The sequence below is a fragment of the Podospora anserina genome, chromosome 1 (genome assembly GCF_000226545.1).
Source record: "Podospora anserina S mat+ genomic DNA chromosome 1, supercontig 1".
NCBI classification, from domain to species: Eukaryota; Fungi; Ascomycota; class Sordariomycetes; order Sordariales; family Podosporaceae; genus Podospora; species Podospora anserina.
Genome location: NW_001914859.1, coordinates 1,987,270 through 2,011,822, shown reverse-complemented (window position 1 = coordinate 2,011,822; position 24,553 = coordinate 1,987,270). Strand labels below are relative to the sequence as shown.

The 24,553-nt window shown below is 53.1% G+C and overlaps 7 protein-coding genes across 7 annotated transcripts; 1 reads left to right on the top strand and 6 right to left on the bottom strand.

Annotated features, from left to right (window-relative positions):
- Positions 1-1,936: 1,936 nt before the first annotated feature.
- On the bottom strand, positions 1,937-3,255 carry PODANS_1_5690 (uncharacterized protein; the record flags this gene model as incomplete). Its single annotated transcript, XM_001912743.1, has 3 exons — positions 1,937-2,287; positions 2,348-3,111; positions 3,183-3,255. 3 exons carry the CDS (start codon positions 3,253-3,255, stop codon positions 1,937-1,939), a joined length of 1,188 nt encoding a protein of 395 aa, XP_001912778.1.
- Positions 3,256-4,483: 1,228 nt separating this feature from the next.
- Positions 4,484-7,517, bottom strand: PODANS_1_5680 (uncharacterized protein; the record flags this gene model as incomplete). The annotated part of the gene is made up of 4 exons (XM_001912742.1): positions 4,484-4,577; positions 4,645-4,681; positions 4,741-5,410; positions 5,469-7,517. Coding segments are annotated over 4 exons (2,850 nt in total), but the record flags the coding sequence as incomplete, so codon positions are not given.
- A 4,599-nt stretch (positions 7,518-12,116) lies between these two features.
- PODANS_1_5670 (uncharacterized protein) lies at positions 12,117-13,916 on the bottom strand (the record flags this gene model as incomplete). Its single annotated transcript, XM_001912741.1, has 5 exons — positions 12,117-12,389; positions 12,446-12,850; positions 12,910-13,033; positions 13,107-13,615; positions 13,692-13,916. The coding sequence occupies 5 exons, from the start codon at positions 13,914-13,916 to the stop codon at positions 12,117-12,119; spliced, it is 1,536 nt and encodes a 511-aa protein (XP_001912776.1).
- A 492-nt stretch (positions 13,917-14,408) lies between these two features.
- Positions 14,409-15,126, bottom strand: PODANS_1_5660 (uncharacterized protein; the record flags this gene model as incomplete). Its single annotated transcript, XM_001912740.1, has 2 exons — positions 14,409-14,830; positions 14,889-15,126. The coding sequence occupies 2 exons, from the start codon at positions 15,124-15,126 to the stop codon at positions 14,409-14,411; spliced, it is 660 nt and encodes a 219-aa protein (XP_001912775.1).
- Positions 15,127-16,425: 1,299 nt separating this feature from the next.
- Positions 16,426-16,793, top strand: PODANS_1_5655 (uncharacterized protein; the record flags this gene model as incomplete). Its single annotated transcript, XM_001912739.1, has 2 exons — positions 16,426-16,469; positions 16,538-16,793. 2 exons carry the CDS (start codon positions 16,426-16,428, stop codon positions 16,791-16,793), a joined length of 300 nt encoding a protein of 99 aa, XP_001912774.1.
- Positions 16,794-17,115: 322 nt separating this feature from the next.
- PODANS_1_5650 (uncharacterized protein) lies at positions 17,116-19,421 on the bottom strand (the record flags this gene model as incomplete). The annotated part of the gene is made up of 4 exons (XM_001912738.1): positions 17,116-18,658; positions 18,708-18,879; positions 18,939-19,361; positions 19,409-19,421. 4 exons carry the CDS (start codon positions 19,419-19,421, stop codon positions 17,116-17,118), a joined length of 2,151 nt encoding a protein of 716 aa, XP_001912773.1.
- Positions 19,422-20,843: 1,422 nt separating this feature from the next.
- On the bottom strand, positions 20,844-24,013 carry PODANS_1_5640 (uncharacterized protein; the record flags this gene model as incomplete). Its single annotated transcript, XM_001912737.1, has 3 exons — positions 20,844-22,310; positions 22,378-22,959; positions 23,012-24,013. 3 exons carry the CDS (start codon positions 24,011-24,013, stop codon positions 20,844-20,846), a joined length of 3,051 nt encoding a protein of 1,016 aa, XP_001912772.1.
- Between the last annotated feature and the right edge of the window lie 540 nt (positions 24,014-24,553).

Genomic DNA, 24,553 nt, shown 5'->3' with positions numbered 1-24,553 from the left:
CCACGTTTCTCGCAACGTTCAGTGGTGTGGGTCATGGGGGTCGCGAGCACACGAGCTTCTGGGGAGCTCTGTGGTAGGGCGCTGGGTCCTTGGGTCCAGCTCAACGTCCCGTCCTCTAGTCATTCTAAGGGCAGATAGCGATATCTCATGTGAGTGGTCAGTGTCAATGAGGGTGAGCTACATGCTCGTGAAAGTCATGCATGCGCGCTTGATTGAGCACCTCCCTGCTTCATCCTTCCCGTCACCGTCTACAGCCGCGGGGGTCTATCCCTGGCCGGCATGCCCCGCGGCAGCCATCGGGTTAAGTGGTGGAAGCGTGGTTGATGCTACCTACCTACCAAGCAGGTTAGAGATCGACACGGCAAGGACACGAAGGAATCAAGGAATAGGGATGTTGAGGCTTGGGGACGAGACCGTGTAAGTATCGGTCGTCTGTGAGCTGAGGACCACGAAAGATAGGTAAGGTACCTCAGGTAAGGAATCAACACCGTGCCCCGTTAAGGCGTCCACTTCGAACACGAAGTCCATGGACTGGCCCATCAGAGACAGTGAAATGTAAGAGGCCGACCGTCTCCCAGTCTAACTCACCAAAACCCAAAAGTCCAACCTCACAACCATCCCAGAATGAGTTGAGAGCCAGAAAATGAGGTGTGAAGACAACATGGTCTGATAAGATCCCCATGCCCCTCAGCAAACGGCCCAACTCCAACCGACACTTCACTTCAGAGCCTCAGACTCACCCGATAACACACATCTTCCCCCTCCCTCAATGACCTCACCAACCCATCATCCCCTCCCATCTTCAATCCACTTCGGATGAAGACATCAAAATTCCACCACCTCCATGTCTTGTTCCAAACCCCAACGGCTGCCAAGCTGGCCTTGGCATCGCTCTTGGCAAGCCTCAAGCTTTCTGGCTCGCTCCACCCAAGCCCAGAACCTTATTGCCAAGCAGAACCCTTGCACCATTCAATGACAACCCAGTCCTCCGGGTTTGTACCCAAAGACCCAGGAAGGGTTGGCAGGGGCACATGTCTCTTTTACTCCCGGAGGCCGCCCACCGCGGCAGCGTTCCGGGTATGTGCCAAGTCGGGGATTTGGGCTGGGATCTTTTGGAGAGAGGACAGGTGATGGCTTGGATTCCTTCGGGTTTCTTGTTTTGACCGTCGACAGCAGAGTGCGGGAGGGAGTTGAATTCAAGATCACCAAGCAGCAAGAGCGCGCGTCACTGAACGAGCGAGAGTGTGGTCTTTAAGAGAAAACGCTGTGGTGACTCGAAATGTAATGATCAAAGATTCATGGAATAAAGAGCGACGGTGCAACCTCGAACATGGCCTCTTTCTGACCTCCAACATCCATCTCACGGCATGGGCAAATGCAGCAACAGAGCAGTAACTATGCTTCCCCCATATCCCTCAGCTCGTAAACAACCCCCCTCCTTCTATCCCCAATGGTGCCACCATCACATCCAGGGGTTCCACAACAGAGTCGATCCTGACTGAGCCCACCTCCTCTATCCTCAAAACAGCATCCCGCCAGATGCGTTTCCACCATCCAAGGAATGCCATTACAGAATGCAAATCCCGCGGTAATGTCCCCTTCCTTCCCATGCGCCAAGACCTGTAACACACTCCGGACAAGCAGGTCACGATAGTGAGGGGTTTTGGAGCCGACATTGTGGCAGTGCAAAGATCGAATATGCAAAGGTTTCACAGCGGGGGACTTGTCTGAACTCGAGAAAAGTGCGGGACTTTTTTTTTGTTAGTGACATCTCTTGTTTAACCCTGTTTTTGTTTATCCCGACAACAACCTCCGTAAGGTAATAAAGATGGTGAGCCTCGGGTAATGCACCGCGGCCCAGGATACCTCCTACACTACACCATCGTCCAAGTGACAACACGGATCACAAGTCCCATGGTCCAAAAAACGAAACCTCCTAGTCAAGCTGGTCCACAGAATCAGCATCCGCAGCGCCACCCGAGTCACTCTCGCCGACAACGCTCTTGCCATCCTGCTCCGTAACCTCGAACCGCCAGCCAAACTTGTCCTCGATCTTGCCGAGCTGGATACCCTTAAGTTGCTCGAGAAGCTTGGTGCAGATCTCGCCTGGCTCCTCGATACCCTCGGGAATGTACGTAACAGTCTCCGCGCCATTGCTGCTAGACACGCGAGCCTGTCCCGCAAGCCGGTTGCTGTCACGTTTGGTGATCGACCGGATGGGCACAAGAGCAGCTGCCGTGCCCGCAGCCAGCACCTCTGAGAACTTGGGCAGCTCGTCATACTTGATCTGTCACAACCCATCGCCGTTAGCCATTTGCCTTCGTGTTCACCACAATGAAGAACCTACCGCCCTCTTCTCCACCCCCCAACCAAAATCCCTCCCAATCTCCTGCACACTCAGACTAGTAACACTGTCAATCACCGCCCTACTATCCGGCACCACCAGCGTCACCTTGCCCCCTTCCCTCAAAACCCCAATAAACCCACTCGTAGAAAACTCATCCACCTCCTCGTGCCTCTTGCTGTCCAAATGCAGCGTGATGCCATACCCCTCCCCCCGAGCCTTATCACTCCACCGCAGCACAGGAGCATAGTTCCCCCCCACCTTGGCGCTCCCCGTCCCATTCGGGGCAGCCCGGTCAAACTCATCCATAATCAGCGCCCTGACAGGGTGAGTCCCGTGGTAAACCCCCGTGGGCAAGACATAAACGCAAAACATGTACTCCTCCGGCGGCGTCAGTCCCAACTGGGCCGAAGAACCATAGACTTGCGGCCGAATGTACATCGCCGCGCCTGTCTCGTGGGGAGGCACAAATTCGGCGTTGAGAGCGACAGCCGCCTTGACTGCGGCGATAAAGAGGTCGACAGGGACCGGAGGGACAGAGATGAACTCGGCCGAGTGCTGGAGCCGGGCCGCGTTGCGGTCAGGGCGGAATATGGCGATCTTGTTGTTGCCCGGGAGGCGGAAGGCTTTGAGGCCTTCGTAGGCTTGCTGGCCGTAGTTGAGGGCCGGGGCCATGCCGTGGAGGCGGATGTAGGGGTCGGTGACGAACTGGAGGGGTGACCATTGGCCTGTCTTGACCGAGTAATGGGATTCAATGTGGCCGTTTACTGTCGAGGTGTGTAAGTAATACAAGGTTTGTCAATGGAACTTGTGGTGGTTGGTAGTAGGTGGTACGGACCTTCTCTAACTTTGAAGCCGACATTGGACCAGTCGATGGTGTTGACCGGAGGGGGAGGAAACGTCGAAGCCATCTTGGATGTTTTTTGTTGACTTGATATGCGGTAGGAGTGTTGTAAATCCGCCCTTCCGTTTGTGCAGGTGATCTTGCGCCGAAGTAGCTCAATAGGGGATGACTCAAAGCAAACTACCTAGGTACAAACCAGAAAGTCTCAGTCTTCGAATACTACAAAGACCAAAACGGATTCGAGTGATGATACCTCGACTTGACCGTCGCTCAAAACACGGTGTGAAACAGTCCGAGGTCAGCAAGCCACTTGCTCTGATGGTATTGCCCGACCTAATGTCCTCGGGACCTGAGCTCTCTCCGATTCGGCTTGTCTCGCGGCTGCCCACTGAATGAGGGGCAGCTCGTCAAAGCTCTTTTCAGGGGTCCAGGGATAATGCAAGATTGGCTGGAAATCGCGGGGTACCTAGGAAAAGAGAACCAGCACAAACCCCGCCATCCGATAGCGGAACATGATGTCATTGCCGAAGGGGGTCAATGTTGGTGATGGTTCCGAACGCAAACAAAACATAGGTCTCTAGGGAGCAGAGGAGAGCAAAAATGTATTCCATGTTCCACTTTGTACAGTACATAAACTAGGTAAGATAGGTAAACCGCCTGTCATGATCTGGGACAGCTCATCAACCAACGAACAAAGGCTCCAAACGCCATGATCCATATAAACATGCAATTGATAAAACATGTGCAGGCTAATAACTCTTGAGCAAAGAAGGAGAAGGCCACCAAAGTTTCCACCACCGAAAAGAAATAAACCCCCATCCCATATCTATACCGAGGCCCTTAATCATTGCTGAAGCGATTCCAATCTCTCTCTCTCTTTGCCCTCTGAATCCGTTCGATACTATCGACGAGTTCGCGTATCATAGCGTTTCGACTGTCTGCTTTTCTTTGTGTTAACCCATAGAATTTCCATCCCAATCACCTCACAGTCCACTGTAGAACGTAGAGGTTTGCCTCATCGTAAAAGAATACCATACAGGACGGCGTAAAAACTGCGACAAGACCCAGAAGCACAAAAACAACAGTCTTGGCTGCGCTGGCAGAACACACGAGGTTCTACCATGCAAGGAGCCGAGCGCATACAAAGAAAGGCTGCAGTATATGCTCGCAAAAAGGGGCGACAAATCAACCCGACCAAGCCAAGCAAAACAACAACAAGGCGGGGTAGGTACCACACCTCATCACACCGAATAACGGCGCACACCACACTGACCCCACACGGACCCCCGAGTCAACTACGACGTCGGCAGGAACTGGAGCTCAGCGTCTGGCGGCAAAATCACACCTCTAACAGAGCTCTTCCGGCGATGTTGCGTGGGCACAACGGACCTGCAACATTACCATTGGCATCTGGCCTAGCAAAGGAGGCTAGGGAGGGGATGGGGCAACTGCTTACGCGATTGATCCCAGTCTCTGTAGAGCCATGAGTACACCTGTATTGCGTGTTAGTCTTGACTCTGCAAATCGATCCTCCGTGATTGTTGTCACTTACCACTCACGCCCTGTGTCATGGTGGCGGTCGCCTCCGTGTTTCTTGTTCCCAGGCTGACCGTCACAACCTCTTCCACAAGGCCCTCCTCGCCCAAACCGTTGGCCCACTTGAAGACCTTCTCGTCCTCACGTCCATCACCGACAACCATGAGGAAGTCCACTGGCGACGTGTGAGTCGCATCTGGCGCCATGCGGTCGCGAAGATCGGAAAAGATCCTTTGGGCAGCCGTGCTCTTGGTCCAGTCAAGCGGCTCCACAAGGACGCAGCCCTCCATGGGAATAGCGTGGACTCGCTGGTCCTCACAAGCGTCGTTGATGTGACTAGCACAATCCAAGGCCTGTCGGGTGGCAGATTCGTAATCTTCCGCCGACTTATAGTGGAAGATGAGCGAGCAGCGCCGATCCTCTATCTCGGCGCCTGGGGTGCGCTCGATGTAGTATGTCAGGATACCTCTGACGGAATCCTTCCAGGAGCGAATTTGATCCGCATCAGCCATCTCGGTCCACTCCGTGCTACCACAGTTTCTGAGGAAACAACCGTTCTCAGCAATGAGGCCGAGATTAGGGACACGGCGGAACAGACGATCCAGCTCTTCCGGTCTGCGGCCAGACATAACAAAAATAGTGTTACGATCGTCAAGGAGCAGGTCGTTCAATACGTCAAGGGTGCGCTAGTAGTGCTCTGTTAGTTGATGATCACTCAAAAGGAAATTGCTGAAGAAAGCATACCTGTGGGCTGACAGGAATGATCTGGTTGACTGGCCCCCAGCTGACCAGGGTGCCCTCAAAATCGAGGATAAACAGCCTTCTCTCCGTCCTGTTGTACTGTTGAACCAGCGTGTTGAGTGAAAGTCGGGGAACAGAGGTTTGGTCGTGACGGTGCTGCTGTTCATACACAATATCGAGGCGAGCCAGGATCTCGGAAAACCAATGAGACCCTGTGTGGTGGTTGACTGCCTCGTACAGCTTGGTCCATCGCATCTCTTTCTCCTCATCCTCCATCTCCAGAGCCTTCTTGATCGCATCCGCACAGGCCCGATAATCCCAAGGGTTGACCGAAAGCTCATTTCCGCCAAAGAGGGACGACGTGCCAGTGAACTCAGAGAGAATCAGAGATCCATGCTTCTTTTCGCTGATCTTGCCGTCCTGGCAAAAGAGGTACTCATGCGAGGTTAAGTTCATGCCCTCGCGTTGGCTGGTGATCATGAGGGCGTCCGCAACGCTCAATAGAGCAAGATACTGCGCATAGTCGATGTCTTGCTTGAGGTAGACGACGGGCTGGTACGCCAAGTTGGCCCACGAGGAGTTGACGCGAGTGACGATGTCGCTAACAGTCGCGTCCAGCTCGCTCTTCTCGCTGGTGGAAAGCGCCACTTGGATGAGGACAACCTTGTCCCTCCACTCCGGATTCTTATTCAGGAAAAGCTCATATGAGAGGAGCTTTTGTCTCACGCCACGAACGTGATCCAGTTTGTCGCGAGCAACAATGAGCTTCTTGCCAGCGTAACGCTCCCTCATGGTGTCCAGCCATCTCTTAACCTCGTCTTCTTCACGATGCTGGCTGAGACTAACAGGATCGATCCCGATTGGGAGGTTGACAACGTCGACAAAGCGGTCTTCCAACTGGAGTCCGTCTGGAGTGGCCTCCGCACTAAGGAGTCGACTGCAGGTCTGAAGAAAATGTCTCGTGTACTCGTGGATCTGGAATCCAATCAGATTGGCACCGAGCATGCCTTCCAGCAGCTGTTTCCGAACCGCCAGGCAACGGAACACCTCAGATGACGGGAAGGCCACGTGAAGGAAGAAGCAAATCTTGGCTTCTGGCAGCTTCTTTCGTACCATGCCAGGGACCAAGAGAAGATGGTAGTCGTGAACCCAAACGACGTCGCCCCGCTTCCAGTTCTTAACGATGACATCGGCGAACGCTTGGTTGACATTGACATAGTATTTCCATGAATGATCCTCGTATGCCTTGCTCTTGGGGTTGTCGGGAATCTGGTAATGAAACACTGGCCACAGAATTTGTTTACAGAAGTGAGAGTAGTGTCCATCAAAGTCCTTGTCGGAGGGGCAGACACTGAGCATGTCGTGCTCCGTGGCGAGCTTGTCCTGAATATCCTGGAGTTGTTGAGTGCCCTGGAGAGCATCCGTGGGCATACCAAGGGTGCCGACCCAAGTGCAGTCTCCAACCTTTCCCTCTCTGGAAGCCGCCTCGGCAGCATTTCGAAGACCGCCATTTCCCTGGTCAGCGTTAACGATCTTCCAGTTGGCATGTGCAAAAACCCTCTCGTGGCTCTCGCTTCTATCGAGGGTGCGAGGTTGTGTGATGCCGGCCCGACCCATCTCCTTGGCCTTCTGATGCAGGTTTCTAGCCTTCTGGATCAACGAAGGAGGTGGCGGTGAGTTCGCCCGCGACATTGGCTGATCTAAACGACCTCCCCAGGTGGGAGAGCTTCGGTCAGCTGGCGCACGAACACCATCCTCTCCAATCGCTGTCGTTGTTGGAATATGAACCCGCAGCCCATCCTCGTTAGTGAAGAGACCGCTGGGCTTCTTCTCGTCGGTCGGAGTATGAGGCGGGGTGATACTGGGCGGTTGGAACAGGCTAGGCTGCCGCTCAGGTGGCGCTGGCCTCGGATTGGGCTGAGGCTTCTCGGAGCGAGACCCGCGCGGAGGTGTGCCGGGGAGTGTGAAATGAATAGTCTTGGGGAGGAATCTGTACAGAAAAACGTAAGTATAGTGCTTCAGGCAGCCCGCACAGCATTGACGGCAAGAGACTCACAGTGAAGCAATAAAAACCGTCATAATGGGCAGATGACTGGCCGTCTCTTGCTATCAACAGGTAGGTGGGATTGTAGAAGGGCCGTTGGCGAGGAGTCGGTGGTTGTAGCTACTGGAAAATCCCCAGTGACAAGTTCATGGGGGCCAAGGGCAAGGATGAAGCTTTTGCAACGGATATTCTCCCAACGGTAAACAGCCCAGCTTGCAGGATGCGCGAGAGTGCTGTCGGTAACGGCGTCTTTGGCTTGTCGACAGGTCACAAGTGCCCAAACAGAACCAGGAAATGTCACCGTCTCAACAAATGTGGGACGAGCTTAGGGCGGATGACCATAAAGGAGCTAAGCTGACGCTCGGATTGTAGTGACGCAAGGTGGCTTTGTGAACAAGCTTAACGGTGCGGCCAGAAGAGCTGCGGCAAACGGGGATGGCGCGTCTAGTGTGGTGTAAAGCCTGATAAGACTTCTCGGTGGACGGACGAAAGAGTTGCGCAGCGTAAAAGAGCCTGGAAGATGCCGGGGGGGCGGGAGAGGAAAACAAAGACTTCGCGAGACTTGGTGCTCGAAATCTGTTAGGAAATATCTCCAGTCAGACCAATTGGGCCTTGTCACTCAAAATAGGGCAGCATAGTATTTTGAGGGCGGGGATCAAGTTAGTGCCCAGTGGTCCACCCTCTGACGTAACGAGCCAGAGCCGGGGCTTTTCTTCCCTCGAGTGGATGGCAGTAACCACGGGTGAATCGCTCGAGAAGGGAGCTAAGGATTGGGCATACCTACTTGCCTGTTGATAGCCACCCAGATCGAAGATCGGATGTCTCTATTTGTTGACAGACAACGGCGTTGCAGAAAACGCTGACTAGGGAGTGTGACGGGGTGAGGGGCTCTCTGACGAGCTTTTGGAGACGGATGGTTAAAGACTGTGTGGGTGGCAGACCAGGGGGGTTCTGGGGCTTTTGGTCCGTAGCTAGGTGAAGATCAAAGGCTAACAGGTTTTGAGTTTGATCGGAGATCTGCTGCCGAGAAAGAGTCTTGGTTTGAGCAAGCAAGAAGATCACGGAAATCATGGAAACTTGGAGGAGCTTCGATCACTTTTAATCGGTGTTGGAGCTCGCTTCATAGGCGCTGCTATGCCTGCAAAATGCTCAAGGGAGCGCTGAAAGTGGGGCCTACGGACCAAGAAGCAGCGTCCCGCCAGCCCGTTGTTCGTCATTCCAGCCCGAAACCAGTGGAGATGGACAAGGGACATCGAGGGTGGCATCGAGAGGAATGCCAAGACTGACAGGGGCCAGCTTGGGCTTCCGCAGCTTCCATCCAGTGACAGGGGGCCAGCCCACCACTCAATGCCTTGGAAGTTTTCCCAAAGAGTTTTGTTGTGCTTGCTTGTTGATGATCCCTTGATCGTCTTCCTTCCTGCTATCCAATATCAGTCTCGAATCGCTCCCGCCTATTGTTATAACTGCAGCTCTTATTCGACGGTGGTTTGCGAGCGTTACAGAGTTCTCTTTCCGAACAGTTTCCGGCCTTCCTTACTTATATAATGCAGCGGCTTGCCTGCGCATTGTCTCGGCACCTGTCATGGATCGAAGATTCTGAGCATGCCTTTCATGTTGTACGGCCGTTTCTCTCAGGCAATCACGTAATCTAAAGTCTCCTGTTACCAAATCGAGGCCACATGTCAGGGCCAGGTGATGGCGAACAGTGTGACCAACGGGTTGAGCTGTGGGAAGGAGATGTCTGATAACAGAAAAACTTGATCTATCACTCTGACGTCTGGCTCAGCCTGGCGGAGTTCAACTCCTCGATAGCACCTCCTTTACAAGCAGCTGCTCCAGAGGCCAGTAAGCTCGCGGTCGCCATCCTTTCTCCCACCTCAGCGGCGGCCTCCAATGTGTATGGGCCGTGTCCACTATGTACCTCCTGCTTGACTTGGATATCACAGCGCTGTCAACCACATGCAGTTCTGCAACCACACCCTGAACAGCCGGGCTTGGCTGCCTGGATAATGGATGCTTTGCCAAGGACCTCTTACAAGAAAGTTCTGCACCAAGATATCAATCGAGACATCCATTACCCGGTCCAAGACTCTCACTCGAATTCCGTGACACAGGCTCTTGGGACCGTTGCCGGTCTTGAAAAGCAGATCAGCGGATGGATTCCAGAGGCATGGAAGGTCCGGGCCTGGAACAGTGGAGATAGTTGATGCCGGTCAGTAGCCTGGTCTGCCGATAACAGCTCTTGTCCTTGTCATTGCCTTTGGTCTACATATTGTATCAGATCCATGACCGTGATATCTTGATTTCAAGCAAGCAATGGTTCTCAAACGCAGGAAATAGACAAGAGCCATTATCGGCTTCGAGTCCGTTACTCCGGCCGAGGGAAGAGGTTCAGAAGAGGGAAGATGACGCTGGTGGTTGGTCACAGCGCAGGGCTGTGGTGAGCGGGAGGGGCCAGAAGGCTGGGCGCCGGCGGCGCTGTTTGGAGCGTTTCCAGACAGATGAGCCACCGAAACACGTCAGATTCCACTATGAGCAACCTTAATTGAGCAACTCCTCAACGGAGAAAAAAAGGTCCGAGTCTCCTCTGCCGTCCCATGGAGCGTTGTCGGTCCAGTCAGAGGCACAGCATGGGAAACGTGTCGACCTCTTATCAGGTCTGTAAAGCACGCAGGAATGGAATACTCGGCAGCAAGTGCCGTCATGAGGCACAGACGGAAACCCTTCCTGGCCGAATGATGGTAAGCTGGGCGCGCTTATTGTTCTCAACATAATCACCTACCCGACCATCACCGGCTTGGTGACAGTCCATCGTGAAGAGGTAGAATGGAAAAATTTTCATGCTTCACGGGCCGATCGAAGTATAAGCGAAGCGATGAGCCTGTCCCAGCCACATGGACGGCCGTTTGATGTGCGCCATGGAACCATTGACCGTGGAGTCCCGAGATCTCCCGAGCCCACACAGGGCTTTGATAGGCTAAAATCAGACGCCACCCGCCGACGACATCTCATACATCGGAGGGCCGTCAAGTACCATGGTATTTGATGCCTTCAATTTCTCCATTGGCCGCACTGTTATGTGACACCCAGGGAAGAAAATAGCTCATAGTGAATTTCTGACATGCTTGGAAACGGAGACTTGCTTCTGACGGCGCTGTTTGAACGAACGCTATGATGCCACCAAGCAGCCATGATCCTACTTTTAGACTGAGACGAATGGCCGAGTATATCTCCGTGATGGCTACATGTATGCCGTCATTTGTGGCATCTTCTGTCAAGGTGATTTCTTCACAAGATTGCTCTCTGTATCTTCACTACCAGTATCTGATGGTGAGCTCGACATTATGGGTACCCATGCCTATCATCAGACTGACAACAGGGACAATTGCTACGGCTGTTCTCTCGCCAAACCACCACCTAATAGTCAGGACACCATAACCACGTGTGTCCCCTCAATCCCCTCATTCTCCAATGCACTCCGCACCATCATCCTGTGGGCTATCCCCGAGAATCAACACTCCACAGACACCTCATCCACGAACCCCGATTCCACGGGACCTATCGGAGACAGCTGCAGCAAAGCCAGCAACAACCCACTAATGCACGGCGTCTGCTCACACACATGTTTACGCAGTAGTCTAGACACCACGATCTGCCGGGGATGGCCCATTGCAGGAAAAAAAGAAGTGTCCCAAGCATCCCAGGGGAAGGATGTCACCATCTCATTTCATGCCATGGTGAAAATCCCGCCCAGTTCACACATAGTATCCAGTAACAATCACAAGCCAAACCATGGCTCTCCTCTTCTGCAGATAGGAGTTGCTATTCCCGTCTTTCCCTAACCGGCCTTATTCTCAACCCTGATTTCCCATCTCGGTTGGCGGCATTTTACCACTCTTTATCTCTCTCGTCTGAGAGTGTTGGAGTAAACTCCCGTCCCACAATGAGACAGTAGCGGTGAAAGCTCGGCAAAGATAGAAACTCTCTCATACATACTCTCTGTGATGACGATCCAAACTCAGCAAAATCCTCCGATCAACCTCTCACAACTACCTGTTCGGGGACGGCACATGAGCCAAGGCTCGCCCAGTACCACAAATGCCGAGAACACCTCCAAATTCTAGTAGCTGAAGACGGCCCGGCCGAATGAAGAATCACCTCACGGCTCGTCTTCGTCTAGCTAGATGGGTGTGTGTGTGTGCGCCTCGTTCCAGCATTGGGTACGTGGGTACGTAGGTACGTAAGGCAAGGCAGGTAGTAGGTATGGGTAAAACTTCGTGATCATCAGTTTTGATGGGCAGCCTTCTGGCAGGACAGGATATCACGGAACATGACCCCCGTCCCTATTGCCCGTTCTTCGGCGGTCAAGTTCCCATCAACCTGTCGTGACAGGGCGGATTTGCCCTCCCGGATGCTGTACTCCTCTATCCGTTATGTAAGACCTATTCGCGATAGGTTTGTTCATTTCCAGTGTTTTAGTCACATGCAACCTTTTGCCTCCGAATAGCAACATAAACGATCATCTTTTTTTTTGTATTCCTCTACCATCAGGGTATCATCACTCCTCGCCCCCCTCTCCTTTACTCTTACCAACCATCCCCTCCTCTCTAGTTCATCCATGTCCTGACAGCCTTATCTTTCCCACCAGACGCCACCTTGGCTCCGTCCCTCGGCGCCCAGTCTACAGCATACACCTCATCCTCGTGGCCCGGCAGATCCCTCGCCAGCGCGCCCTTCAAAACGTTCCACACCTTGAGGGTGCAGTCTCTGCTACCAGTAACAAGCAAGCGGCTGTCGGCTGACCAGGCGCATTGGAACACCGGACCTACGTGGCCTCTGAGAGTGGTCAAGAACTTGCCGTCTCTGGCGTTCCATAGTTTCTGTTTCATGTGAGCCTTGGACTGGAAAGGAACAAAGGTTATGTAATAAAACTTACAGTATGGTTGTCCCAACCAGCGCTGGCAATCATGGTGCCATCTGGCGAGAAGGCACACTGATTGACCTTGTTTTGGTGACCTAACAGTCTGGCCACCGGTTTGTTCCCGTTGTCGGTTGGATCCCAGAGGTACATTGTGAAATCGTCGCTCGCTGAGACAAACCTCTCGGCAACCTTGCCGTTGATCTTGACGGCCTTTTCGAATCTCTCCTTGGCCTTGGTCCTCTTGGCTTCTTCTGTCTCTGGGACCTCCTTGCTGTGGTCTAGGTAGCCTGTTCTCAGGACAAAGTCGCTAGAGAGAGCAATGTTGTTGATCCAGTGGCCGTGGGCGGTTAGACTTTGGACGAGGGTGCCCTTTACGCTATCCCAGATGCGAACAGTTCTGTCTTGAGAGCCGGTGTAAATCTGTCGGGACTCGTCAGTATGGGAGGTCATCTTGTGGATATGTTGAGGTTAGTCCATACCTGGCCTGTCCCGCCCCATCTCACGCAGGTAATTGAGCTCTTGTGACCGCTCAGCACATGCTCAGTACGGCCAGTGTTGACGACCCATATCCTGGCAGTGCCGTCTTTGGAGCAAGAGACAAGTCTAGGCGTGCCATCACGCCACACTGCTTGCGGTTAGTATGACAAGTTGTTTTCCCTAGAATCAAGAACCAAACTTACAGTGGTAAGGTTCCCACGCCAATCCCAAAACCCACTTCGCATGCCCTTTGAGCTCGGCTGTCGACTTTCCAGTCGCCGGGTCCCATACCCGCACAGTCTTGTCCATAGAGCAGGTAGCCAGCTGTTGTCCATCTGGCCTCCAGTTTACACTCATCACCCAGCCTGTATGCCCAGATAGCGTCTTCTCGGGTGTACCGGTATCGACATTCCAGATGCGCGCAGTGTTGTCGCCGCTGCCTGTGGCGAGGCGGCTGGAGGAAAGAGGAGAGAACTGGCAGCAGAGGATAGGTTGACCGTGGCCGGAGATCTTGTGGGCCATACGGGAGACAGCCTGGACCCTGAAAACAGCCTGGGGCTCGGCGGAGAGGGTGATGGTCGTTTCGAAGGGGTTGTTCACGCCATGCTTTTTAAGGAGTCCAAGTAAATCTGTGGGATATTGGTCTACAATGACGTCCCTTCCGGGGATGTGGATGCGAAAGCGGTAGGGGGTGAATTCTTCACGATCCTGAATTGGGGTTAAAAGTGTCAGCGCATGAGTTCAAGAGGTAGGTTGAGTATAGGGGACTCCGGTGTGATCGTACCCTCCCCATCATAGTGTTCAACAAGGCAGACACATTCTTCTCGGAGGCATCGGCAAAGTTGATCTCAATCACATCGGCCATTTGGTTCCCATCACCATCAATAAAATTGGCCTTGAAGGACCCGAGATCCGTCGCAAGCAGAGGGGAAACATCTTGCTGGACTGTGGTGCGCTCGATCTCTTCTCTCTTTTGCCTCTTCGAGGGAGGGGGGGCTACAGTGGCCATGGTTGTAGATAGCGGGCAGTCTGCGGTGTTGTTTATGCCTATGTTGAAAACAACTGCGGGCGCATTCTAGGACAGCGCGCAAGGGTCAGCACACTCTCTGGTGGGGACAAATTCAAAATTTTGGCGGTCAGAGCATGCAGAATTCGATGCCCCATCTTCATAAGGATGCGCCATGTGGGGCTGACGCGGATGACCCCTGCCCAAAGGCTGGAGCTTCGGGCTCCAGCCTTACAGCTACAAATCCAATTGCTCCAGCTCTCCACTGGCTGCTTGCCCTCGACCATTCCAACTACAACTCTGCGTCCATACAGTTCGCTCCTTCCTCACAACCAAGGAGTAACGCGACAAATGGAAATGCACTACTCTTGTTCATTACGCTATGCTAGTACAAAGGAAAATTCATCATAAGTCCAACCCAGTCCTGCCACTACTCGCAAACGCCTGAAAAGAACCGCCCCTCTCGACATCAGTCGCAAAAGACAAAATGCGCGACTACCGATTTGAGCTCCTACCGCGATAGCTCCTCTTCTCATAGTAGTAGTCGTCACTATCCGAATCACTGCTATCATACCTCCTCCTCGAGCGACCCCTAGACTCATGCCGCGCCGATGAGCTCCGACTGACACGCGACTGCGCGTCCGACGACGAAGCACGACTGTACGTCGACTGCCGCTCCAGTCGAACAAACTCATCAGGGTGCGCACCAACCCTGGCGCGTGGGTCCGCATAGTACTCAATGTTTCCACGGTTGGGCTGTCGATAGTCGACATAGGCCGGATGCTGGGGAGTCGGCGCAAATGTCACAGACTGCCGACGCCTGCTTGGTTCGACCGACCGCGATCGACGATTGCCTGTGATGGGCGCTCCGTTCTCAATGATGCGGAGATGCGCGCGGATACGGCGAAGGCCGGCCACTGCGAATGGTTAATACCTTTTGCTCTCAGTGAAGACTTGAATGGAGCACAAACTTACAGTCCTTTTCGACCTTGGCCACGAGGAACTTCTCGTACCATTGCTCGTACTCGGGCACCGTCATAAGCCCATCATAGTACGCCTGGCGCAACTTGCGAAAGACATAGGGCGCCTCATCATCAGCTTCATGCTGCTCCTTCTTTCTCTTGACCATGCGCCGGAGCTCCCAGCTCGACTTGATCGACGTCACGATACTACCGCACGCAGCAACCGTTGCCAAAACGACGGGGACACCCATTGTCGCGAGATGGTTAGGTGATGATTGACCTCTGGTTTTCTTCCAACTGGAAGACGGCGGAGGGAGACTAAGGAGGAAGTTGAGGAGAGTCAGGTGCGTTGTCTGCTGGCATGAACTGTTTGATGATGTCGGAGGAAAGGGTTTCGATTCCTTGGGGCTCAGGGAGAGCTGGTAGAAAAGGAACGGGAGCCGTTGAGTGCGAGGGCGACACCGGCGACCTGGAAAAACATGTTGCGAATACTTGAGACGATTTTCTCATGGTGCTTGACCTGGTCAGGTCTGTTGATCGCTCTCTTGTTTCGGGTGAGCTTCACAGGCCCGGGCCCGGCCCCGTCTCGCCCTGTTCGGACCGGGCTTGGCACATTGCTCTCCCGAGTGATGGATTTTCTATCTGCTGGCCGTGCAAAGCTGTTGCTCTTCCATGACCAGGCCAGAGATCAACTCGATCTGCCCATGGTTCCCCTACCACTGCTGGTTGTTTGCCTTCTAGAAGGCAGCACACAACGGGCCCCCATCTCGTGTGGGACAAATCGAGTACCAAGTGATCCAGAGCTGTTGCGACTCTGAGAAACACGAGAAATATCTCCCCTTTTGGAACTCAGCCCATTGTTGTTATCTGCTCGCCCGCATACATTATGACATACACTATCATGCAAAGACAATGACTCCCGTCCTTCTACTCGCTCCATCTTCCCCTGTGCCCCTCTAGAGCATTCCTCTCCCCATCACCAAGCAGCCGGCGCTGACAGTCAAAAGCTACTGGTTTCGCCGGCCTCGACCAAGCAGGCCTCAATTCAGTTGGCCAGCATCCTCCCCCACTTTCCACCACGCCAATCAGTTCCCCTCCCTGGTGTTGCTGCGCCGCAAATTCCTTCCCGCTTTACCCATTTGTATGTATGTATACCAAAAAAGAACACGCTCCCACGCCGCAAGCCAGCGTCTGCCCGTCAGCCTTAGCCATGGTGTCGTCCCCTCTCTCTCCGGTCTTCCTTGTCTCGATCGAAACAAGTTTATAAAACCCCACGGCCAGCCCGTCCGTCGTCCTGACCACGGGTCTTCGTGTTAGAAAGGATCTCGTTTTTTCCCCGATCAATTATTCACTTCCCCCCTTCGGTAACGAGGTCAAGAGTGCGGTCTTTGGAACTGACACATCGACCAACAACCCCACCCCACCTTTTTCGTGTTCCCTGTCAGGATACCAAGCAGTCAGTCAAGGGCGATCAATTGAGTGTTCTTATCGCCAAACGGCCTTCAAAACGGCCTCGAACCGGGACCAATTGAACCAAGGAATTGGACAGAATGGGCGGCGGATACTACTACGAAACAGAGCCACGTCCGCAATAGTACGCATCTTCTTCTTCCTCTCTGCTGACACTCTCTTCGGCAAAGCTGATAATTACCAACCAACCAGCACAAGGCCCCCTCCAAGAGCATACTACCAGTCCACCACCCGAACAAGCAGAACCGCGCACGTCATTGACGTTGAAGGACCAGAGCGGTCGCTGTCGCCCTCTCCGACAAGAGTGGTTGTTGTGCAGGAGAAGCGGAGGCGGAGACAGCCAGAGCCGATTGGTTGCTGGGCGTGGTTTTGTGCTAGTTGTTGTTGCTGCTGGGTGTGCTGTGATTGCTTGAATGAGACTTGCTGTCCGATTCGGGAGTATGACTGAGCTGGGAAAACAATGGAAGAGACAACGAGATGATGTTACGACGAATGATGATACCCAAAACGAAAATCATGACGACAAGAATGGTTAGAGAAAGTGAATGATCGGTACCTCTTCTATTCCTTACATGCTAGATGGCCAGGAAACACAAAAAGAAAAGAATGCAATAACCTCCAAGCTCCTGACCTTGGCTGTCAAGAAACGCCTTCAATGCATATAGTAAAACACCAACCCTGACACCGCTCCTTCCCGTATGACTGCTCCTACTCGACGCCCACCGCCGTCTCTGCTCGACACCGTCCCTGCTCCAGTTTTGCCCTAGGTATCACCCACTCCCATTCACCGGGCCCCCATTCAACAATTCATCCTGCCCACCCCCCAGCAAATTCGCCGCAGCAACATCCGGATAGAAAAACGCCGCTACCGCAATCATGACATAGCCCGCAACCAAGAGAGCTCCCTCGAGATAATTACTTCTTCCATCCAGCACGAGGAAGCTGACAATGAATGCCGAGACAACCACGCACACCGTTTCGAACAAGGTAAAGAAGAGACTCATATCTTTGCCCATGGCCCACCCTAGTATTACCACGAGAGGTGTGACAAACAGTGCAATCTGGATTGACGAACCAACGGCAACACCAATAGCAAGATCCATCTTGTTCTTGAGAGCGACTGTGACAGCTGTCAAGTGCTCTGCTGCGTTGCCGACAATTGGGAGCAGGATCAGCCCGATAAACGCCTCTGACAAGCCCGTATCGGATGCCAAAAGTGGTGTGATGGCTGAAACCATGAACTCTGCTTGGAGGGAGATCAACGCCGTTGAAATGAGCAGGACAAGGATGGGAGGCCAGATTGGAGGTTTGGAGGTGGTGGTGGACCGACCATCGTCGGGAGAAGTCGTAGGGGCAGAGGTAGTTGACGGTTGGGGATCAGCATTGACAGTGGAAAACCTGAAGCTGGGATCAAATATAGAGGAAGAAGTGGGAGGGCCACGGTTCAGAGGGAGCGAACGGGCGCGGCGTGGGCAATCAGGTGGGAGATTGGAGGGGTTGTTGATGTTCAGTCTTGACTGACGGGGTGTGAAGAGAGGTAATTGGCGAAAGCTCAACGACAGAGGTCGTGGCGAGGATGGGACAGGTTGTGCTTCCAGCGAGGGGCCCTCTTCAAAGGCCACTCGGCGGACCGATGGCTGTGTCTGCTCGCCAGAGTCACAATGTTTTTTGGAATGGTGTCGCTTGTGGTGATGTTTCGACTTCTTTGACTTCTTGTGGGAGTGGGTAGGAGCTCCTTGACCCGACTCGTGCCCGTCAGTGACAGCGTCAGGGTGGGTGTCTTCTGCCGATCCCGTGCCATGAAGTTGAAGTGCCTCTAGTTGTCTTCCACGCCCGATCCCCTCGTCTTCCCTATTTTCGTCGCTCGAAGTATTGTGGTCGCTGTCCATTTCATCCAACGAGCTCGACGAGTGGAAATAGTGCGCTGCCGGTCCAGGCCTGGTCTCCATCTCAATGATATGCTGTGGTGTCGACTCGTACAGGTACGAATGTGACTTCAGCTGAAACACCAGGTAGAGAAGATAAACAAGCAGCAAGATCACCGATGTGCCCCTGCTGATCTTGAGGACCTTGTCGTCTGCCGTGAGGATCTTGCTGAAAGAGGCATGGAAAACGGTCGGTATGAGCAGACTCATCACACTCAAGGCCAAGAGCGAGGCACTGGTTTGCGTGACGGTCGAGTTGTAGATTTGCTCCCGGAACCGCAGACCGCCGAGGAGGAAGCACATGCCGAGGATCAGGAGGACGTTAGCCAATATCGAGCCCACAAGCGACGCTTGAACGATTCGAATCTGATCCTTGCAGAGGGCGATTCTGCGGGGATGTTAGCACACGAAGACAAGATGAGACAGCCAAGACGAACATGAAGATGATCAGCTCGACAGCATTGCCAAAGGTGACATTCATCAAAGCCCCCACGGTATCGCCCATTCGGCTGGCTACACTCTCCGTCGCATGGCTGAGCAAACTGGCGAGTGGAATAATTGCAACAGCGTTGACACCGAAAACCACGCCTGCAGGCAAATGCGCGAAACCTATTGCTTTGTCAGAATCACCAACTTTGAAGGAACCAACAGGGGCAGCGACGACATACGGACAGCAAACCCAACTGGGACAAAGATGAGTAGTACATTGACGATGCTCGAGAACAGGATAGCTCGTATTGTTAGCCAGAAGCTTGTGAAGGCATTCCTTGAGGTGTCTTCTGCTGGGCGATCTCGGCGTCCTTCTCGTCGTTCGTTCCCAGCTTCGGCAGCATGGGTCCTCGGGGGTGTCCCGGTAAGGGGAGAAGGGCCATGGGCCTTTGCCCTCGCCCAAGTTCGGATGCGATCTTGAAGAATCTTGTCAACATCTGTGTGTGGTTGTGTGGTTTGTGTGTCTGTGCTGTGTTTATTCGCCGAGAGAGCTCCTCGAACTCTTCTTGGCCCGACTGATGGTTGTCCCTCCGCCTTGGCAACGGATCCGGACCGACCGTTTTCATCAGAAGACTGTGACCAGGGGATTGGAAAGGAGCGGGCTTGCAACTGGGACTGTTTCAAGCAATCCTGCAATGGAACTTGTTACATTCGCACAACATTTCCTCGGCGGAGAACGGGCTTCTTTGCGTTGTTGCCCACCGAAGTGAGCAGCTGGTTCTTGATGATAGGGATGCAAAGGTAATGATAGGAGAAGAATATCAAACAAGAGGGAAGAATGAATGCTAAACCAAAAAAATCAGGATGAAGGGGTTAAAGATAAAGCCAACGTTCCCATTGCCCAACGGCAGAACATCTACGTCAACAACACAACGACAGACTCTGCAGAAAGGTAAAAAGGGTAAACTGGAAGAAGAATGAAAACGATGGTTTGCAGAGAATTCAGAAAAAGAGAAGCTAAGAACACGGAAGACACTCACGCATCGGTAAGTCGGGCACTTCGGCTACCGGTTCAGGGCCGAGCACGAGTAGTGCAAGGGTAACAGGGGCCGGAAGCTCGAACGGCGATGGTAGTAGTAGCGAGCGTGAACGCGAGCTTTGTGAGGGAAGGCGAGCCTTTTCTTCTTCTCAGATGGATGAAATGGTTACTGCTTCCAGAAAGTGGAAAGGAGAAGAGAATGGTTGAGAACAGCTGGTTCCTGGCCTGAGAAAGTCACTAGAGCAACAAACTTTCCTGAATCCTTCCGAGGGCAGGTAAGATAGATTAGGCCGTGCAGCTGCAGGCCAAGGTGCATTTGTTTGTGTCTACATGCAAGCACGATCACACGGTTCACTGCGTTTTGCTGGGTCGATGCTGTGTGGACAATTGAATTTGCGTCACCCTCCACTGCTCCCACCAGCGAAACCCACGGGGTTGATAGGCGGTCAGAGAAGCAAACGATGCCAAGTATGGCTCTGACAGCTTGCGAGGGACAGCTAGATCGAGGACTCTCAAGATGCACAAAGAGGGAACCTTCTGTTGACAGTCACCTTGCTGCAACCTTGGGCGTCATGACACGACACCCATCACACGGTGGGCTAAGCACATGGCCCACAACCGGATGCTATTTAGAAGACACCCGCATCTTCGAATCGAGATCTGCTAGTTGAATCGAAGAATTTCTACGAATTCTATCATGGTATGCAACGCTTACTGACTTGGTGCTCCCTGGCGTTGAGGGTCATTCACCTTGTTTACGTTCAGAGCACTGTCTGGGTGTGACTCGAAGAGATAACATCAAAGCCGAGCAAAAATGACACCCACTGGATCACTCAATGCAGAATCAGAAGATGTTTATGGAAGAGGTGGCGATATCTTCATACGTGAGCTATCGGAAAGCCCTTCCAAAATCGTCAATAGTAGCGGGTCGAGATGAAACCTCCGCGATCGAGTAACCAAAGCAATAAATCGGCAGAGCATGTGCTCTCAACCGCGCTACAGCTTACTGTTTTATGATATCTTTAACTCAACAAACTATCCCATTGCCCAACATCCTGATGGCCTTGATTGACAGAGAGTTTTCTTATATCCAGCACTTGCCATCTCAACCGGATGCGTTAAACTCGTCAATAACACTGACAGGCTTGACGAACGTGCCCACTGGTTTGTATTCAAGATGCCCAAATCCAAAAGCCTTGGGACCTCCAAGCTCTATGCCTCTCTCTGAATCCGTCCACTTGTCCGATGCCGCGAGGGCAATCACCATGACCAGCAGTCCATATCTGTACTCGGGTGTGCCGATAGCCTCCCCATTCTGTGCATCAATAACACAAATCAAGTCTGGGACAATAGCCAGGACATCTTCCCGTTTCTCTAGAACACCCTCCTCTTGACCATCGTGAATCTTGACAGCGGCAATGTTTTCGTTCTTGAATGGAATTTTGATACGGCCAGTGAATTGCTGCTCTCTTCCTTTCCCAGTCGTGGGATAGTCCGACCCAGACACATCAGTTCCCTCAATGATGCACTCTCCATAGACATGACCCATTCTCAGGGTGCGTTGCACACCAACAATCTTGCCCTTGAACAAGACCTTGCCGCTCGCAGAACCCCCGCACTCGTCAATGATGCTCTCTGCCATAGTCTCAAGACGATTTTCTTGTCTGGCCCTTGCAACAGCCCTTCCAATCCTCCATGCCTGCGAGATCGTGTTCTCCACCACCCATCTCTTCATCTCGGCACCAGTGACAGGGGGCTCCGCTGCAGCGACTTGAGAGCCCATATTACTGAGAGCAGCTCTCATAATCCTCTCCACTTGACGATCCGAAGAGGCCTTGGGCATAACGACGACATTGCCGTTGCCATCAGCAATACAGATCGGAGACCAGATAGGCTGTCGTTCGTTAAACACCACCGGCGTAGTCTGCCACTTGGTAGGGTAGGCCCGTCCCATCCAGTCACCGTCCACGCAAGGAAGATCCATATTGCTGCTTGCTCCCAGCGTCAAACCCTGAAGGCCATTCCCTCCCCCTATTTCAAGAGCAATCATGTGTGTGGCCTGGTCGTCACAGATCTTGTACAGCTCGTTCTGAGCTTCCATCATCTCGTCCCCTTGGAGCTTTTCGATACTGACAGTTGGACTTCCTGCGCCACCTCCACAACCAACAGCTGCGTCATCTTCTACATCCTCAGGGCTGACGACACGCACTGTTGCCCCGGCTCGGAGCAGCTGTCGAAGTAGGATCATATGTGGATAAGGAGATCCACCACCACCGGTACCGAGGATGTAACAGCCAGTAGAGATCCAGCTCAAGTCGGTCTCGTTAACATGCCAGACGCGGTTGCGGACGTCTGGCTTGTAGGTTGAGATGTCCACTTGGTGCGCCTCTTTACCCACTTGCTTCTTGTTTTGTCCACCAGTTGCGGCTTGTTGAGATGGTTGCTCTGACTCGGTCTCCTGTTGTTCAGATGCTTGCTCCGACGATAGCTCGGCGATTGTGTCAGTGTGCGACAGGTCGAAATCGCCGGCAGCTCGGACGACGAAGCGGGTCTTGTTTGCTACATACTGGCACTGCTATTAGCTCCCTTTCTAGTAGACCTGTGCAATGTCTAGGTTGGTATCTAAACATAAAACTTACTTGTAGTGGTAGTTCCTCCACCTCGACAATCTTGACCGACTCAGCCGTTGCGCCAGCGGCAATGACCTTTGCCTTTGCCTCGTCTGATATCTCTGCCAACAATTGCTTGACTGTCTGGGTTTCGGTGGACCTGATGGTGTCTACGACGGCACTAATACGGGCAATGGCTGCGCCGATAGCATTGGCAACTTGGGACCATTCCGGCTTGAGCACCTTGCTGGCACCACGGAGCTGATTCGGGGCAATGATGGCACCGCCTCCAACGAGAACCACAGCAGTATCCGCAGGGGAGGTCTTCATTGTGTCGATGATCTTTTCGAGCTTCTTCTTTACAAGGGTCTCGTAGACGGAGGCTTCGTCCTGTGTAAGTGCCCCCTGAACCAGCTCAGGGGTTCCGATGCCAAGAGCAGGATTGACCGCAACTGCACAGTCGGTTGCTGTGAGAGTCTTTCCTCCAAAGACAATAGACTCGCTGGTTAACTTGTAGCCGACACTGTGTGGGCCGATCGAGAAGGTGTCGCCTTTTCTAACGATGGAGCCGCCACCGAGTCCGATGCTTTTGACGTCGGGACAGGAGAAGTTCTGTCATTATTGTCAGCACTGTGCATCTTGGGGAAGTGGAAAGGACACTGACCATCCTAACACCAGAAAAATCACTATAGGCCGCCTGTTGTCTTGGGAAGCCGTTCGGCAACAGCAGTCCAACATCCGTCGTAGTGCCACCGATGTCCACCACCATCATCCCTTCTCCTTGTCCATCGGCGGTTGCGTTGTTCTCTCCTTGAACAAGGAAGGCCGCCCCTCGCATGCTGTTCGTAGGCCCGCTGCTAAAAGTCTTGATGGGGAACCGGGAAGCCACCTCGCCTGACAAAACCGTCCCGTCGTTCTGGGTAATGAAGACAGGACACTTGATGCCTAGTTGTCTGACTGGTTTCTGGAACGACTTGATCGTTTTCCTTGCAAAGCGGAGGATCGAAGCGTTGAGCAAAGCAGCATTTTCTCTCTCAAGGAAACCAAGATTGGCCACCTCTTTCGAGCAGACAACATCGCAACCAGGGATTCGCCTTCGGATGATGTCGGCAGCTCTCTCTTCTTGTCTTTCCACGGTGTCGATGGGACTGAAAACACCGTTGACGACAACGCTGGTGATGCCCCTTTTCTTGATTTCTTCGCAATGTTCCAGAATCTCGTTCTCGTTGATATCACTGATCAGTTCGCCATCCACCTCCAGTCCTCCCTTGACGAGGGCATAGTAACCCAGAATAATCTCTCTCAGATCGTCGGGCCAGTCTACACAAGGGGGGGCATGCTTTGAGAAGGGGCCTGACAGTCGAATGACAGCCACCTTGCTGAGACGGGCCTCGTCTCTCTCGACGATGGCATTGACGAAGTGTGTTGTGCCGATGGTGACAGTTGCCACTTGCTCGGGAGAGATGTTGGCCGAGGTAAACAGGGTGGTGACAGCTTTGCTGATTCCATCGCTTGGATCGGGCGTGGTGGCTGCTTTATGCCATGCCAGGATGCCTCTAGTCTGGGGGTCGTTGGCTCGCGAGGGATCGAGGATCACGCCGTCAGTATTGGTGCCTCCAACATCAACACCTATCCGGAGAGTCTTCTGGAGAGAGGTGTCTGCCATGGTGCGCGGTTTTTGGGCCTGGGGTTTGCTTTCAGGGCGATCAAGTGGTATAATGCGCTTTGTCAAGCAAAAAGACAACGATAAAGATGCTAGCAGTGACACGTTGGATGCTGAAGGACTGAAACCGGATTATCAGATCATCAGATAAGCCCGGACGGTGGTTAGAAGGAAGGTTCACGACGGCAGGCCAAGACCGGACAGCCGCTCTCGGACAATTTCCCCCCACTCCCGGGTATCTGTGTGCGGAGAGGTGGGTTCAGTGTGTTCTCGCCTTGCCGGGGCGCCCTTGTTCATTTTCAGGCACCATGACTGCTGAAGAGCACCATAGGTATGGCATAATTATTTCCAAGCCCCACGGAGGACTTCGATTTCCCTGATATCACGAGTTCTGTTCCTGTCTCTACTTTGCAAGAAAAAACCATAGAAAGCAAAGATATCGGCAGAATGCAACCCCCACACATACCTACTATTCCCGAAATAGTGATACCCCTGATGGCTCTTCTTGCCATAACCTTCAGATCAAGATTGCCAGCAACGACC